Below are 17,996 nucleotides of genomic sequence, written 5' to 3' on the forward strand. Positions count from 1 at the left end.
TTGGTTGGTTGGGTCTCATTTTTGGCAACTAGAAAGCAACAAAGAAAACAAAGCTTTCTTAGCTTTAAAAAATTTTTAGCTCAGTAAGCTTTAATGAAAATTTCACATGAGCATGTGCAGACACTAGTATTTTGTTATTATTTTTCTGATTCTTTCACAATTCTATAGTGTGAATTGTCATATCTGCTGTTTTGTTTGTTTTGTTTTGTTTTTGTGATACTGGGGATGGAACCCAGGGACACTCTACCATTGAGCCACATCTCTAGCCCTTTTTATTTTTTATTTTGAGACAGGGTCTCACTAAGTTGCTGAGGTTGGCCTGAACTTGTGATCCTGCCTCAGCCTCCTGAGTCACTGGTATTACAGTGACACATCACCACATCCAACATACATGGGTTTTTAGTGTTTCTTATTACACTCTAATGTAGGTAAAGAAAGACTTTGAAAACTATCTTTGTACTCTTGATTAGAGACTTAATTTGTGGTTTTAGTGAGTCATTAGCATCCAATGCCTTAGATTCTTTGAAAGTACATTTCCTGGGCTGGGGGTGTAGCTCAGCGGTAGAATAGGTGCTTAGCATGGGAGGGGCTGAGTTCAATCCTCGTAACCAAATAAATGAATAAATAAATAAATAAATAAATAAATAAATAAATAACGGAGCTTTCCTCCCAAGGAAAATATTTAATTAATTAAAGCAACAGATAATAAATGGATAAAAGAAGACCGTGATACACAGGGACTGTTTCTTGCCTTTTGCACGTTGGGGTTTTCCTGTTGTCTACTTCATACGTGTTCCGAGGCGAATTCATTTTCTCAGCAGCAGGATAAAGTGCTGCCTCTTGGATTAAGTACATATTTGCAGTTTTGACATAATTGCTGGCTGCCTCTGGCTGTAACTGAGCTGGGGCTTCTCTCCCTTGCCGGTTCCCACCATCCTCCTCCTCCTCTTCCTCGCTGTTTCTTGCCTGTTGGTCACTAGGTGGCGCTAAGACTCGGGTTTTCACTGCCGGTTGTCCCCAGACCCAAGAGAACTGGAAGACACGTCAAAGCTCTTCCAGGCAGAACTTTTGTAACGAAAGAAGAAACAGTAAAAATAAGCCCATTGTTAGAGTCCCGTAGATCTCTCCCCTCCTCTGTGTGTGTGTGTGTGTGTGTGTGTGTGTGTGTGTGTGTGTGTTTGTGTGTGCGCCCGCGCTGGAGATTGAACCCAGGGCCTCCCACCGTGCATTCACTCTACCACTGAACTGCGTCCCCAAGTTTCAGGCCTGTGCCCTGGACTACACTCCACCTCTTCCCCCCATCCACCTTATCTGTAAATAGCTTCCAATGTTACCTTATCACCAGGAAGGAGCCCAGGAAGAACAAAGCTCAGAGAGTGACGTGGTCTGATTGGCTTTGCGAAAAGCACTTTGGCACCTGCATGGCACCATGCACACCTTTGTTTGTTGGAGAAGCAGTTATTGAATACTCGCTTTCTGCTTTGTGTAACGCTGGACCCTGAGAATAAAATCAGGTGAGGAAACTGTCCCTTAGAAAACAAAGAAATGCAAAAAACAAAAACAAACACACACACACACACACACACACACAAATCAAAGATGCCATATTGGAGGCAATCATAGCATACTCTGGTCACTTAGAGGAACTTGTCATCAGCTGTATCAGAATTTTTATTTCTGGACTAAAGATTGAACCCAGGACCTCACGTCTGCTAGGCGAGAGAGAGCTCTGCCACTGAGCCACACCCCCAGCCCTTGCAGTGGCAATTTAAAGGGAAGATTTCAGTGAGGTTTCTTTGGAGGATGAAGGCCACGTAGGCTCTTGCAGGCTGGGAAACAGGAGGCAGGTCATTCCAGGCATGCAGCCTCCCTAGAAGGCTAGCCAGGTGGCGAGGTGTGCTGGAGAATAGCTGGAGTGGCTGGTGACCAAAGGGCATGGGGCACAGGGGCAGGTGGCAATCCTGGAGAGGAGGGAACGGACTGTAAAGGCTTCCTTGGAGGTGTCCTGCTTAGGAATTTGCACTTTACCCTCCAGGCTTCGAGACAGCCCAAGAAGCAGGATAGCTCAGAGAATGGCCTGGACAGAGTTGCTTTTTGGAAGGAAAACTCCAGCAGCCTTATGGAGGCCCAGAGACGAGGACACATCCGGACTGGAGGCTCGGGTCACAGAGCAGAGCGAGGTGATGGCCTGACTGTGTGTGGTGGGGGAAGGGACTCTGGAGAGAGGTTTCAGGAGCAGGACTGACAGGCTTGGGCGAGAAACAGGGATTGAGCCTGTAGCTGAAATCCTTCGAGCATTGTCAGAACTCTGGGGCATGAATTACTTATAAGGCAGTGAAGAAATTAAATTTTAATTAAATGCACATCTTCCTAGGATTAAATGTTTGAAAGTATTTTTTAAATGCAGTTTAAAGGCATTCCACATGGAAGTGCATAAAATGGTCCTGCAGAGCCTCCCCCACCTTCCTAAAAGGGATCATCGACCAACTCCTTTCCCCAGCCCCACCCCACCCCGGGCTGACTGATTAGGGCTCAGAAGAAATAGACCTCCCCTTGTCCCTCTCATGCCCCTCCTCTTTGACACTTGCCACTGAGGGCTCCATTTTCATTATTCCAATTTCCCCCCCCAGAGCCCTCTTCCTTGGGCTGTGAACATTGATGAGGACTGAGGACATTAATTATCTCTGGGTACAACGACATGAGGACCAGCCTGACGTGGCCTCCTTGGTGGGCGGCTGTGGCTGCCTTTGTGGCTGGAGATGGGGTTGCTCTCGGAGCTGAGGGTGGTCACCTTCCCTAGAGAGACCATGTCTTTGGGAGAATGTCACAGTGCAGACCTCCTTTGTGTTGCTGAAGCACTAATTCTACTTATTATTTCTGCAAATATCACTCGGGACCCCAAATTAAAAGTTCTGTGAACCAAATCATATTTCAAATATGTCCAGAAGGCTGTAATGAGTTTTGGGTCAAATGTTTGAAGCCCTCAATACATTTCTTTGTGTGGATTTCCAGGCCTGAAGTTTTCTGTAAGATGCAATGACAGCTCCCATTTCCTGAGGGCTTACGGTGTGCCGGGCATTTTATCTCTAATCCTCTAAGAGCCTCCCCTGCCCGGACAGCTCAGCCGGGCTCCCCCATTTGGCTCCACAGGGTGCCTCCAGAGCCTCCCCATGACAGGCTCCCAGGACATGATGGGGCTCAGTGCAGGTCCTCCTGGCCTGCCCCTCATGCGAGGCCTGTTGCTGTGTTCATGCACGAATGAAATAAGCTCTTAAGTTAGATGGCCATAGCAAGGAAGGCCTCTCTGAGGAGGTGACTCCTAAGATGAGACCTAAAGGATGGGAAAGAGCCATTGAATAAGGGACAGCCCCAGAGCTCCGAGGCATAAGCAGCAGCCAATCAACCCTCCACGCCAGCATTTGCCCGGGGAAGCTCATCTTCATTCTCTGACGGTTTATCCAGACTACTGACCAATGTTTCCAATCCCTGAGCTTGAAAACATTTTACCTATAGGAAAAAGTTATTTTGATCACAAGATGCTCTCAGCCCTCCTGTGAGCACCATCGTGTCCTGAGCATCCACTGGGAAAACTCCGGCTACTTGGTTCATAGTCCTTCCAGTCATCTGCCATGTTCCCTTGGGAACTTCCGGGCCGGCCATTGGTCCTGGTCAATTATATTTGATGGATGAGATTTCCAAATGATCTCAGTTTGCACAGTGATAGGATTAGAGGGAAGGACACTGAGGCAGAAGAATGATAGAGGTGATGAGTGACATATGTCATTTCGTTTCATTGAGATGCCCAGTTTCCTAAGCTTCTCTCTGTGCTTCACCATCTCCGTCTACCACACTCGGTTTTATGTGGAGGGAGAATGCATTTTCAAATGAAACCGACAGTTTGGTTTTTCATTACCTACACAGTTGCCCTCCCACCACGATTGTGGTATTGCTTGGGGGTGGGGAGGAGATTTGTCTGAGGGAGATTCCTAAGGCCAACGTAGACACCCTAATAGTGGGGTCTGCGGCAGCTCAGCGGGAGCGGGCCAGCCCTGATGGAGTTGCTGAGAGCTGAGTGGAAAGAGTTATAATTAGTATTTCCTTAAGTAAGGCTCTTTTTTGCTCTTCTTGCATTTTTGGGTGGGGGTGCTGGGGTTGAACTCAGGGCCTGGCACGTGCTAGGCAAGGTCTCTACCCCTGAGGTGCCCCCAGCCCTCCCTTCAGGATCTGAGCTAAAGTCTCTCATGTCATCTCATGGCTCCAACCAAATCCCTGCAGGAAGGAGGGAGAGCAACTCAGCCCTTTCTTAAATTTGGAAGCGGAAGCAGGAAAAAATATTCAAACAGACAACACACATTAGTCGAGTATCTATTTTTGGTGTGTGGAAAACAAGTGTTTTGGTGTAGACATTTCTGGAAAAGCTTTGTGTCTCCTTTTTTGGGATCAGGTCAAATATTGTATCTTGGCTGCCCTCCGGAGTGTGAAGCAGCGGGCAGTGGCAGCCTTAAGGAAATCTACCTCTGACCTCTCCACAGAGAAACTGTCCCAGTATGCTAAGTCAGAAAGAATATAAAGGAAAAATGTAATTTTATTTACCTTCTTTTGCCATAAGGCTGAAGAATGTCATTGAATATTTTTTTGTGCATTTGTCTTGATATGCCTGGGAATCATATTGGTTATGAGAATTCAACTATGTATTTTCATTTAATTTGTTAAAGAACAAGAAGGTTTTAAAGTGTGTGTGGGGACAGAGAGTACAGAGGGAGTGGTATACGCCTGTAATTCCAGGGACTCAGGAGACTGAGGCAGGAGGATGGCAAGTAGGAGGCCAGCCCCAGCAACTTAGTGAGACCCTGTCTCAAAAATAAAAAGGTCACAGAGATAAAGCCTTTGCCTAGCATGTGCAAGGCCCTGGGTTCAGTCTCCAGTGCAGGGCGGGTGGGGGCACACTTGTGAATTAGTGAGCTAAAGAAAGTAAATGACCCTTAATCACACACCTGGAGCAGAACACCAGCACAAGACATCACCGGCTGTCACACCGTGCACTTTGGTTTTCTAAGAAAAGTTCCCAAATCTTACATTAGACGGCTTGTAGCTATTCCTGAAGTGTGGCAGGAAGGAAAGAATAAAAGACAAAACAAAAAGCAGAAATTAAACAAAACTAAAATTGACTTCGGCTGCTGTTGGATTCCAGGGAGGGGAAGGCTCCGCCTGGGGCACGGTCGCCTTGGCTTGGGCAAACTTGCTGAGGGCCTTTGGGTCCTGCTATGAGGCTCCGAGAATAAGAAGACAAATTCCTCTGCTCATTAAGTATCGGGAAGTTTAAAGAGAGGAAGGAAGTTTTAGGGGCTCCTGGGAGACTCGGAAGAATCAGAAATGGGAGAAGAGTCCAGGAAGGCCAGACGAGTCAAGGGACCTGACCAAAGGTCAGGACTGGGCTTTCCCGACGGGGAGCATGCGTCTTAGGCATGGCGATTCCTGACCTGTAGGTTCACTCTTTCCTGGGGAGGCTGGCGGAATGCAGGGCTTGTGCTTCCTTTCTGGGGAATCCTTAGAAAGACAGTACACAAGCGGGGTGTTCGCAGGTGGGATATTTGTCATGTCATCAGTTCCTCTATCACTACCGATACAGTCAGGTTCACTACTATCAGGTTAATGCTGGCCATAAAATGAGTTGGGAAGTGTTCCCTCATCTATTTTCTGCAAATGTGAAGAACTGGTCTTACATCTTCCAATGTTTGAGAGAATTCCCCAATGAAACTGCCGGGGCCCGGAGTTTTTTTGGGAAGAATCATGACTCTGCATTTGATTTCTTATAGTACCTATACTATATACTACTACATAGCCTTTCTACTTCTTCTTGGGTGAGCTTTAGTAGTTTGTAGCTTTAAGGAATTGGTCCATTTCATCTAAACTGTCAAACTCATGTGCACAGAGTCTATTCTTTCATTGCCTGGGGTCTGATTATATCACTTATACTTTTAATAGTTTTTCTGTCTTCATTCTTTTTCTCTGTCAATCTGGCTACAGGATTATCAGTTTCATTGGTCTTTTTAAAAAATCAACTTTTTTCCAGTAGCTTGGGAGGCCAAGGCAGGAGGATTACAAGTTCAAAGCCAGTTAAAGGAATTTAGTGAGGCCCTAGGCAACCTCATGAGACCCTGCCTCTAAATAAAATATTTAAAAAGGGCTGGGGGTGTGGTTCATCAGTTAAGCACCCCTGGGTTCAATCCCTGGTACAAAAAAAAAAAATCAACTTTTGTTTTCATTGATGATTTTTCTTTATTCTTTTTCCATTTTTCATTTTATCAATTTCTCTCCTAAATTTATCATCTCCTTTCTTTTGCTTGTTTTAGTTTGACTTTGCTTTTATCTTAGTTTGTGAAGGAATAAGGTTAGCTTTTTGAATAAAGACCTCTTGTCTTTTCTAAGATAAGGGTTTAATGCTATAAAGTTTCCTTTACCACCGCTTACTGACATTCCACAAATTTTCTTATGTTGTGTTTTCATGTTCATCCACTTTAAATATTTTCTCATTTCTATTGAGACTTGCACTTTGATTCATAGATTATTCAGAAGTATTTTGTGTAATTGCCAAGTGCTAGGCTGGGGCTACAGCTCAGAAATAGAGTACTTGCCTAGCATGTGCAAGACCCTGGGTTCAATCTCCAGTAACACACACACACACACACACACACACACACACACAATTTTTTTAATTAAAATTAAAATCTAAGTACCTAAGTATTTTGAGATTTTCCAGGTGTTTTCCTTTTTTTTTTTTTTCCTGGTATGGTACTTACTGATGATTAAAGCCAGGGGCACTTTGCCACTGAGCCACAGCCCTAGTTCCCTCACCACCTTTTTTTTTTTCCTATCTTTTTTTTTTTTTTTTTTTTTTTTTTGTAATTTTGAGACAGGGTCTCACTAAGCTGCCCAGGCTGACCTTGAACTTGTGATCCTCCTACCTCAGCCTCCCAAGTCACTAGGATTATAGGCCTGTGCCACTGCCCAGCTTTCCTTTCCTTTTTAATTTTATCCCTTTGTGGTCAGAGAACAACTTTATATGACTTCAATTTTGTTATTGTTTTTGAGGTGCTGGGGATCAGGCTTTGTGCATGCAAAGCCAATGCTCTACCTCTGAGCCACACACTTAGCCCCTATGTGATTCAAATCCCCCAAACTCCTGGGTGCTGAGGATTGACCCCATGGGTGCTTTACCACTGAGCTGCATTCCAAGCCTTTTTATTTTTTATTTTGAGACAGAGTCTCACTAAGTTACCCAGGCTGGCCTCTAACTTGGCAATCCTCCTGCCTCAGCCTCCCCAGTGGCTGGGATTACAGGCATGCACCACCATGCCTGGAAGACTATTTGACTATTTTTAGGGCACTATCTTAACTTCTCTGATTCAATTTCTCTGTATAAGTTTTCCATACCAGGATGACAGGAGGAAGAAGTTCTGGTGTTCTGTTGCATTAGGGTGACCATAGATAGCAATAACACACTGTACACTTCAAAGTTAGAAGAAAGGATTTTCAATGTTTTTGCCACAGAGAAATAAGAATCATTTGGGGAGATACGTTTAACCTGATTTAAACAACATACAATGTATATATGTATGGAAATATCACCATTAATATGTACAAATTTTATGTTTCGGTTAAAAAAATATTTTTAGGGGACTGGGGGGAGATAACTCAGTCAGGAGAGTGCTTGCTTTGTAAGCACAAGGCCCTGGGTTCGATCCCCAGCACCCAAAAAAACAAAAAAAAAAAAAAAAATTTTTAAAAAGTACTAGAATAGCCAGGTGTGGTGGCACACGCCTGTGGCTCAGGAGGCTGAGGCAGGAGGTCACAAATTCAAAGCCAACCTCAGCATCTTAGTGATGCCTCAAGCAACTTAGCAAGACCCTGTCTGAAAATAAAAAATAAAAAGGACTAGGGATGCTGCTCGGTGGTTAAGCACCCTTGGGTTCAATCCCTGGTACACTCCTCCAAAAAAAAAAAAAAAAAAGGTACTAGAATATATTAATTTTAGTTCGGCACAAAAAAAATTTTCTAGCTGTTCTATGAAAAGAATATTCTAGAGGGCTGGGGATGCAGCTTAGTGGTAGAACACTTGCCTGGCATATATGAGGCCCTGAGTTTGACCCCCATCACTGCAAAAATAAATAAATAAAAATATAATAAAATAAAGACTATTTTTACAAAGAAAAAAAATTTTAATTGCTGCAGGTATTGCAATATACATCTATGACTTGTCACGGTCTTCTTTCAATTGCTGCTCTATAGCTTCAGGTAGAGGGTAGAATCTTCACCACATGGCTTCCTACTCTCCCCTGTTGGGCTCATTAGAGTTAATGGAGCAATAATGACATCTAGGGTAAATGTGCTGTGAGGGCTGGGGTCTAGCTCAGTGGTAGAGCATTTGGCTGACAGGCAGGAGGCCCTGGGTTTGATCCCCAGGACTTAAAAAAAAAGAAGTGCTTTGAACTAAGGCTGGATGTATCATGTCTCTATCCCTTCCTGAATCAAAATGAAAAGAGCGGAAAATTTACAAAGTAAAAACCCCTAAGGATAATACAAGGGGAAACAGCAGCTGATCTGAGGTGTCAAGGAGCCAGGCACGGTGGCGCACACCTGTAATCCCAGTGGCTTAGGAGACTGAGGCAGAAGGATCGAGAGTTCAAAGCCAGCCTTGGCAACTTAGTAAGGCTGTAAGCAACCTAGTGAGACTCCCGTCTCTAAATAAAAAATAAAAAGGGCTGGGGATATGGCTCAGTGGTTAAGCGCCCCTGGGTTCAATCCCTGGTATCAAAAAAAAAAAAAAAAAAGGTTTCAAGGAGTCAGGATTTGGGAACACCTGGAGCAGAGGTGGGGGCTGCTGAGGCGTCACCCCCAAAATGGAGGGATTGAAGGCTACTTGCTATCCACAGTGAGGCCTGTGGCCTCCTTCCTCGCTTGGGTCCTTGAACACCAGCAGCCAGGACTGCACCCAGGGCTGAGTAGGAGATCTCACATTCGTTTCTGGACAAACACCAGCCCAAGAGAAAAAGCAGAGAAGGAGGGGGAAGGGAGGAGAGGAGAAGCGGGAGAGGGAGAGGGACAGAGGACAGAGTAATTGCAAAAACTGACCTGAAGGGATTTCAGAGAGAAGAAAGAAAATGGAAGGGAGGAAAATATCGAAGAAATAACATGGGAACATCTCCCAAGCTGAATCACTGGAGGGCCACATAGGGTTGGAGACTTTATTCTGGCATTCAGCCGTCTCCGCATGCCCAGGTATTTTCAGTGTGTTTTATTCAGAGATTTTCACCATTAAGAAATAGCATCCACCAAGGAGAAAAAGTAGTTTCTCTCTCCCTTTAATGAAGTTTCCCCCTATACAATATTCTCCATTACACATAACAATAAACCCGGAGTTCTTTCAGTCTTATGATGCTGTGGAGAACTTTGAACTTGGGCCCCTTATTCTGGGTACCTCCGCTCATACCTTCTATTCCAGGCAAATGCTCTGCCAGGAGCGACACACCCAGCCCTGTACCTTCTATTCTAGGAGCAGTGAGACTGTGTTCTCCTTCCCTTCAAAAGACAAAGAGCACCAACTCTAGTTTAAAAGACAATACTGACTCAGATTCCCTGAGACCTGCCACCAGGCACACACCATGCACTTAATAAGGACTTTGAAATAATTAAATCAGTAATGACAAAGTAAATGCTGTCCTTCCCCCACACACAACACCAGCAGTTTATCTCAATGGATCTGGTGTAAATTTGCATTTACATCTACAAGGTAATTTATCTCAATTAAACTGATCTGTAGGGAATAAATTAATGAGTGAAAGCTGGGTTTCATTGCTTTGCTTATTTTCAATATACCCTTTCTAGAGGGATCACAATTAGCTAGAAACTCTTATGGTGGTTGCCTTGAATTGGTTAATAGGGTTTGTATCTAGCAATGGGGCCCGAATTCAGACTAGTGGGGATGGAGCTATGGACCTCTAGCACCTCCTGCTAATTCCCCTGCCTACCCTATACTGTCTGACCACTCAGCTGCTCCTCTTCTTTTGTGTTAAAAAGCACATCAATCCAGAGGTGGTGGTGCTGCCTGTAATCCCAGCGGTTTGGGAGGCTGAGGCAGGAGGATCGTGAGTTCAAAGCCTGACTCAGCAAAAAAAAGTGAGGTGCTAAGCAATTCAGTGAGACCCTGTCTCTAATAAAATACAAAATAGGGCAGGGGTTGGGGCTCAGTGTTTGAGTACCCCCAGTTCAATTCCCAGTATCTAAAAACAAGAAAAAAAGCACATCATCAAAAGTGTGGTAGCATGACATCTAAGGGAAGAACGTTCTTAGGATTTTAGGATTAAGATAAAAAGGAGTGGGAAAAGAAAAGAAATCATTCAATCCCAGAAATTCCCTCACAAAGCTTAATTTTATATGAATATTTTTCATCTTGAAAACTGAACAAAACTTAAGGTCCCATCCTGCAGGGTATCTAAATTCTTGAGACTTGGGGTTTTTTCCCTAACAGAATTTGGGCACCCTTGAAGAAGTCAGTCTAAACGTCTGCAATTTTCCCCGGGGCTGCAGGTTCACACACACACATGCCTGGGACAGGCTGACTGGGTCGGTTAAAAACGCTGTGCGGCAGGGTGGAGCGGCACATGCCTGTAATTCCAGCTACTCAGAGGCAGGAGGATCACCAAGTTCAAGGCCAGCCTGGCAACTTGGCAAAACCCTGTTTCAAAATCACAAAAACGGCTGGGGTGTAGCTCAGTGGTCGAGTGCTTGCCTGGCATGCGGGAGAGCCCGGGTTCCATCCCCAGCATTGCAAGAAAAGGAAGAAGCCAGGACACTGTGGAGGGCTAGGGCTGTAGCTCAGTGGTACAGCACACGTCTAGCCTGCTGCAGGGCTAGGTCCCCAGCATCAAATAAAGAAATATAAAAACCATGAGCAGTCACGGCTAGCTTTCTGTATGGTGGGCATGATGCTTCGGTGGTCCACATGTTGAACTGGAAATTCTCTTCTTATTTATTTATTTATTTTGGTTGCTGGGGTTGGAGCCAAAGTCCGAGCTAAGCACATGCTCTACCTCTGGTCTGCTCCCTAAGCTCCCATAAGGTACTGGATGCTGGTCCTGAACTTCAGCTCTCTGTGTGGTCCTTCTGCAGTCAGTTAGGTCACTCCCCGTTCCCTTCCAGCTTCACACTAAAGAAAACAATGACTAAATAGCAACAATGCCAGACACCTTGACTTCCCAAGGGCATCATAAAAGCAAATGAATTCTCATCTGGGCAAAACGAGCTTAGAGCTTTAATAGACTTCCCAACACGTATGGCAATTTCCAGGCATGAAACAGAAAATAATGGCTTACTAACAAAACTTGGGCTTGTGATTTTTTTTTTTTTTTTTTTTATAGTTAACAGCAAAGATGTTCCACCGTAATTGCTTGGAGTATTTTTAAGTTGTTTTGCAAAAGGACTCTTCTGGCATCTAAACTTCATCTAAAAATATCTAGTCTTGGGGCTGGGGATGTAGCTCAGTGAAAGAACGCGTGCTTAGCCTGCTCGAGGCCCTAGGTTCACTCCCCAGCGCTCAGTAAATAAATAAAAATGCATACTCATGAACAATAAATCAAAGAGAAAGAGAAGCTTTGATCATCTCTTACACACCCACGTCGTGGGCATGTCCCTTTCAGGACTCTCACCTCCCCTACTGATAACAGGAAACTCCGAGTCCTATGTATGTTGACACATACTTGGAATCTCTGATCTGTTTCTGCCCATAAAACCCTCCTGTTACCAAATGTATGCCAAATGTGTGTGGGTATTTTCCCCACCAACCAATTCTCCACGACACCAGCTGGTGTCGCACAACTTAATTCAATCCTGACACTACCTAGAGTTAGCAGCAGATCTCTGCCACAGACTACACCCACACAGATGCCGGCAGATCAGAGCCCACAAGAGTTCTGATGGACCAGATGCATGTTCAGGAGGCTCCCAGACCCCCTCTTCAGTTTCTCTGATTTGCTAGAATGCCTTATAGAACCTGGGAAAGCACTTGATTTAAATTGATTTGCTTATCACAAAGAATCAGATGAAGAAGTGGGCAGGGCAAGGCCTGGGGCTAGGCAAGCTCAGGAAATGTCTACCAGTACGTTTCTCAAAACCCAATACCTCAGTGTCTGGGAAGAAAGTTGGACCCGTCACAATGAGACTAATGTGGACTGTGGACCCGTGGTGCAGCCTTGAACTAGCCACACCGGTGACATTTCTAATCTGCTTTTTTCCTTCATTAACGACCAGATGGAAAGAGAGAGAAAGGAGGGAGGGCCGACTGTGGAAGCCAGCTTCAGGAAAGGGCTTACTGAGAATTGGCACCTGTTGGGTAGAGCGGCTGCCCCCTGGGCCCAGGTGGCTGGGTTTGCAGCAGCATGTTGCTCCTTGCTGGGCTCTTGCAGTCCCCCTCTTAGCAAGCCCAGATGGCCTGTGTCTGCCTCCGAGGCAGGACCCCCTCGAGCTCTGTTGGCTTCTCCCAGTCGGGTTTTAGGTCTAGACTGTAGTGCATTTGGGGGAGGGGGTCTTCCTGAGACCCCTGAGTGGTGGGGTCCTCTACCACCCAGGGATGGGGGAGCTTCTCCTCCACCTTCCTTCGGGCTCCTCGGAGTGGGTGGGGTGGGCCTGGGCTTGTAGGCTCATGGCTCTGACTGGTGGGTGCCTATGTGGTCTCTAGCCCCTCACCCACACCCTTCATCCCCATCTCATCTCCCCGAGGAGCAGGAAAGTCTAAACATTTCCTCTGTCCTTCTCATCTTTGTTTCGACAACAGTTCTGTGCTTTTCACTTCATAAATCTTTGCACAGCCTCGGCCACATGCCAGACTGCCTGGGAGCCACTGTAGACAAAAATCTGTGCCTTGCGGAGCATGCTGTCCCTCACAGAGGAGAACAGGTTGTAGACCAGAGGAGCAACACGTAACTTCATCACTCGTGTGCTCGGAGGTGGGAAATACTATCTGAAAACCAAAACAGTCCAGCAGAGCCCGGGGAAGCACAGCCCGGGAAGCAGAGCTGAGTCTTGGAGGTGGAAGACGAGGCGGGAGCGGTGAGTTGTGATCTTGAAGGAGCTGGTCAGGGGGCATCCCAGGAAATGCAGAGGGAGGGAGCCAAGGGCATCTGGAGGAGTTCAGGAGCGGCGCAGGGAGGACTTGGGGGCCCGGAGAGGACAGGGCTTGGGCTTTTCCTTGGAGTGATAATGGGGCCATCAGAAGGCTCTGAGCCGGAGAGTGACGTAATCTGGCATCAGTTGTAACAGGGTCACGCTGGCTGCTGTGTTGAGAAGTGAAAACGTTGGGTGGAGGGCTGGAGCCTGTGGCGGGAGGGCAGGCAGAGATGGTGGGAGCCGTGGAGGTGGCGGAAGTGGTCGATCCCGGGTGGTATTTGAAGGGAGAACCAACAGGGGTTGTGGCTGCCGATGCAGGTGTGAGGGGGGTCAGCGTCCAGGTTGCCTGCCAACGTTCCCCGGAGTCACTAGAAGGTTGCAGTTGCCAGTAGCTGGGTGAACAGGATTGTGGGGGATAAAATCCATGTTCCACCTTGCACACCTTGAGTCCCCACTTGGAAATCGGGGGCCCTGACCTGCCGTAATAATTCTTATTCTCCTCAAGATGTTACGGTTGGCCCACAGGGGAAGCAATGACTAGGAATCTCACAAGGGGCCACGTTTCAAGACCCTCGCTTGTGACCCAGATGGCTGCCTAGAAGCTGATGGAGATCCTGTCCTCAAAGCCTTTTAATTGCTGAACTGAGGACTGAATGCCTGCCTTGTTCAACACCAAAGCCACTGCTGGGTCCAGCCAGGAATTGGTGAACCAAGCAGAAAATTCCAGGGCACAGGCTGCCGTGGGCTGCAGCGAAGAGGGGGGGTGCCTGTGCCAGGCCACAAGCTGCCATGTTTGTACTTCCAGCCCTGGTGTGGCTGAGCTGGGACGCCTGGGCCCGGCAGAAGGGAAAGTGGGAGAAGGACCCCAGCACAGATGTGGAGGAGGCCCCTGGCAGGTGCTGGCCTGGCCCTGGCACGTCCAACCAAGATGAAGCCCCCTCCCCAGGAAGCACCCTGCTCTCGGAGACTCGGGGCCCTGGCTTACAGGTAAGGAGCAGAGATGCTCAAGAGAAAAAAGAAAGAAACTTCTCCAGGGCAAAATATGGGTGTCTTCCTCTAGGTACCGAATCGGGCACGCCTGGAGGGTGCTAGGTTTAGGTATCTCTAGTATCTTCTGTTCTCTCAGAAACTCCACCAGTTGCTCACAGCTAGCCACAGAGGTATCCTAGCGTTTCCGAGATGACCATCTGTGCGGCCAGGGCTAAGTGCAAAACCAGCGCCACCACCATCACTGCACCAGGCCACCGCCCAGCGCGCGAATCTCTGAAATGATGGGTTTGGGTTCCTAAAAGACGTAGGGTGGTCTGAGGCATGGGGACAGGTGAGTGGAGGTGAGGAAAAGTGGAGTCATCGGTGGTCTGCTCATGGGGACTTGAACTTTATGTCTCTTGACAGACAGCAGGTCCAGAAATTGGCAGCACTAGGTCAGATGCTCTGAGGGTGGCGTGTTGGTCCCCTGAAGGTCACGCATCAGGCCCAAGTGCAGGCCCAGGTGAAGGGTCAGTGGTCTCAAGGCATTTTTCTTTTTTTTTTTTTTTTTTTTTTGCGGTGCTGAGGACTGAACCCAGGGCCTTGTGCTTGCAAGGTGAGCACTCTACCAACTGAGCTATCTCCCCAGCCCTCAAGGCATTTGAGATGGACAAAAGGTGCCTCCAAGTTCCTGAAATGTAACCGTTACCGTGGCAACCGCGTGTCAACGGCGTTATCTGTAGCAAGACCACTGGGAGTATACCGCTTAGCTGCGTGACCCCTAAAATCAGTGATAAAAGCAAATAAAGCTCTTGGTTTTCAGTTTCAATTTCCTGGCATGAGGCCATGATTTGCTCTCTACCTCAGTTTCCCCATTTGTGAACTGGGGATAATAATAGTCATGAGCTAAAGCATTTCAAGTGCCTCACTCAGGGCCTTGTTGATAGTGAGCACTCAATAAGTAATGGATATTCACTTCTGACAGGACCCCAGTTGGATCTCTGTCAAGTGGTAAAGAATTTATTGAAAGTCCATTTATCTTGCAGCAAGAGCCTCAGCAACTTTGTGAGACCCTGTCTTAAAATTAAAAAAAAAAAAGTAAAAGTGGTAGAGTGCCTCTGGGTTAGATCCCCAGTCCAAAAAAGCAAAAAAGAAAAAATTTTATCTAGAACATTTTATTCTGATTTGTCTGGGACACAGCTTATACAGTTCCTAGCACCCACAAGATAGTCCATGATACTTATTTAGAGGGATTTGAATACGATTGTGTAGCCTGGTATTAGGATCCTTGCTGTGCCCCATGCTGGCTGCGTGATCTTGGGCAAATACCAAACACTTCCTAAACCTTGGTGTTTGGACTTCTTTAACATGCAGAATGATGGATTACCCCCTTTATTGGGTTGTTGGGAGGATGAAAGGTCATTAATGCAAAGGATTTTGAATAAATGCCCAAGTTAATAATAAGAGCAGTGTTGTTGAATGGAATTATGAAATTGAATTCTTGAATTACTGTTGAATTATTTTTATTGCTATTCTTTCTCTTCTTTTTTTGTAATTAAAAAAAAAAAAAAAAAAAAACGTTGCTGGGGATTTAACCCAAGGGCAACCCAATCCCTTTCATTTTTTGAGTCCTGCTAAGTTGCTGAGTCTGGCCTTGGATTTACGATCCTCCCGCCGTGGCCTCCCCAGTGGCTGGGATTACAGGCGTGCACCACCACACGGGACTTCACTGCTTTTGTTGTTGATGCAACGGTGGAGCCTGTGATGTGGGTTGGATGTGAGGTTTTGAGTGATTCCAGCGTTGCTGCACGGAATTGCATGAATTTTTTACAAGTGTGTTATCTGCCTCTATTTGATTGATTGATTCTCTCGCTCCATAAATATGCATTGGAATGTTTGCTCATACCTGGCCGCCTGAGGTCCAGGCCCCGGGGGATCTGACCCTGAACAGGTCAACACCGGTTTGCCCTCCTTGGAGCTTGCATTCCTAGTGGGGGAGACAGACAGCAAGCATGATAACTTCAGTGACAAGAAGGAGGCTGTGATGAGATTATAACACAAAAAGAGGGTGGCAGTGGTCAGGGAGGGCCTCTCTGAGGAAACGATATTTTTAAGCACAAGGGTAGACAGAAGTCAGTCATGAGAAGAGGGCGGCACTGAGCTCGGCTGTGTTATGGGGACTGACACAATCCCAGCAAAGACACTTAAATGGGAGAGAACTGGTCTGGCAACACCCCAAGAGAACCGCATGGCTGGAATTGAAAGAACATTCTAGAAGTCTGTGGACAGGGCAGATCTGCAGACCCAATAGGACCTCATAGACCATGGTAAGGAATGTAGAGTTTATCCTGGGAATGATGTGGGTGCTCTCCCACATCCTTGGGGTCCCAAATGCCCCTTTCGGCAAGGCCGTCCCTGACCACCCTGCCTGAAATCACAACTCCCTGTTTAAAGAGCAGAGATGAATTCAGCCACCCACCTCTTCACGTCTCCCTGCCCTGAGTGATTTTTACCCGCAGCTCTTATAATCTCTCCTTTATCACACTCTGCATTTCACCCTTTATTTTGTCAACTATCCTTGCCAAGAGCACAAGGTCATGCTACCACTAGGACTGCGCTGGCCAGAGTAGGTGCACAGATATTCGTTGAAAGAGAAATAGAAGAAAATGACATGGTTTAAATTGTCCTTTTACAAGGCTCGTCTGCCTGGATTGCAGAAGGGCCCAGGGGCCAAACCAGGAGGCTGCTGGAAGGCGGGGGCTGGCATCTGTCATGTATGTAGGACCCGCTGGACCTGCTAACAGCTGGGGCGTGGCCTTGAGGAAGGAGAATTCGCCTAGGTTTTCCATCTGAGCAGCTGGGGCCTTTTCCTGCAACGGGGACCTGGAGAGGAGCTCATGGGGGAAAGGGGCCTCTGAGCCTGTTTGAAGGAGTTGTCCATGGAAAAAAGATGACAATGGAAAAAAGGAATGCTTGACAGAGTGGAAAAACTATAACCTGGCTAACAGGAGTTGCCCAAGTATGATGACATATTAGATACTGGCGGAAAAAAAGTCTAAAACCTAGATCCCAGCAAGTTTGGGTAAATAAGCTTGACACTTATTGCATTCCAGTGCAAATCACTGGATAATGATGTTAGTCGAAATGTCAGTATTCCCAAGAAGTCACAGAAAGTATTGCAAGATAAATTCCAATGACATATAAAATAGAGGGAATCATAATGGGTGGGGTCTCCAGTTTACAGGGGTATATTTTTTTGGAGGGGGCATTTTAGTTACAGAGACATTTACAAATAGTCTTCAGTTTTCTTTACTTGGGTTGGGGGGATGCTGGGGATTGAATCCAGGCTACCGCAGATGCTAAGCATGTGCTCTACCATAATCTTTAGTATTTGGGGGGAGTGATACCACCACCCAAATAAGGGTTCCACCTCAGAATGCTATTCTCAGTTTGCAGGAGGAGGTCCGGAAGGACAAGAGGCCTTCCCTGCATTTCCTAGGGGTCATTTCATCCAAGTCCTCTTTCTACCAAGAATCTAATGCCTCGGATCCTGGTGGTGCCTTTTTTGGTGTTTGATTTACACACAGATGCTTCAGATCTTTATACGATGAGATCTGTAGCGACCCTGCAAAGAGTCAGGAGTGGTTCTGGAAACAAAGACAACACAGTCAGACCTGTGTAACTCCGGTGGGCTTCTGGGAGTATTTTTCCTTTTGAAAATTGCAAGCTGCAGTTCCATCCCGGTCTTTCGTCATGGGGAAATCACAGAGGCAATATTTTCCACCTACCGATCTTCTTGTCCCTGCAAAAATGATTTGCTGACGGCTCCTCTTTTCCTGCACAGAGCTGTGGTTTCTGAACACCAG

General features: G+C 46.5%; 1 protein-coding gene across 3 annotated transcripts in view; it reads left to right on the forward strand.

Annotated features, from left to right (window-relative positions):
• Positions 1 to 12,985: 12,985 nt before the first annotated feature.
• The window catches only part of Kifc3 (kinesin family member C3), a 64,694-nt gene continuing 59,683 nt past the window's right edge, over positions 12,986 to 17,996 (forward strand). Inside the window, exons 1-2 of one of the 3 annotated variants that reach the window (XM_047527324.1) lie at positions 12,986 to 13,104; positions 13,667 to 14,148. In XM_047527324.1, the coding sequence (XP_047383280.1) occupies positions 13,951 to 14,148 (198 nt within the window). In that variant the 5' untranslated portion in view covers positions 12,986 to 13,104; positions 13,667 to 13,950. The remainder of the gene's footprint in view (positions 13,105 to 13,666; positions 14,149 to 17,996) is intronic. The other 2 variants (XM_047527323.1, XM_047527329.1) reach the window with 2 other exon arrangements.

Source organism: Sciurus carolinensis, chromosome 16, assembly GCF_902686445.1.
Source record: "Sciurus carolinensis chromosome 16, mSciCar1.2, whole genome shotgun sequence".
NCBI classification, from domain to species: domain Eukaryota; kingdom Metazoa; phylum Chordata; class Mammalia; order Rodentia; family Sciuridae; genus Sciurus; species Sciurus carolinensis.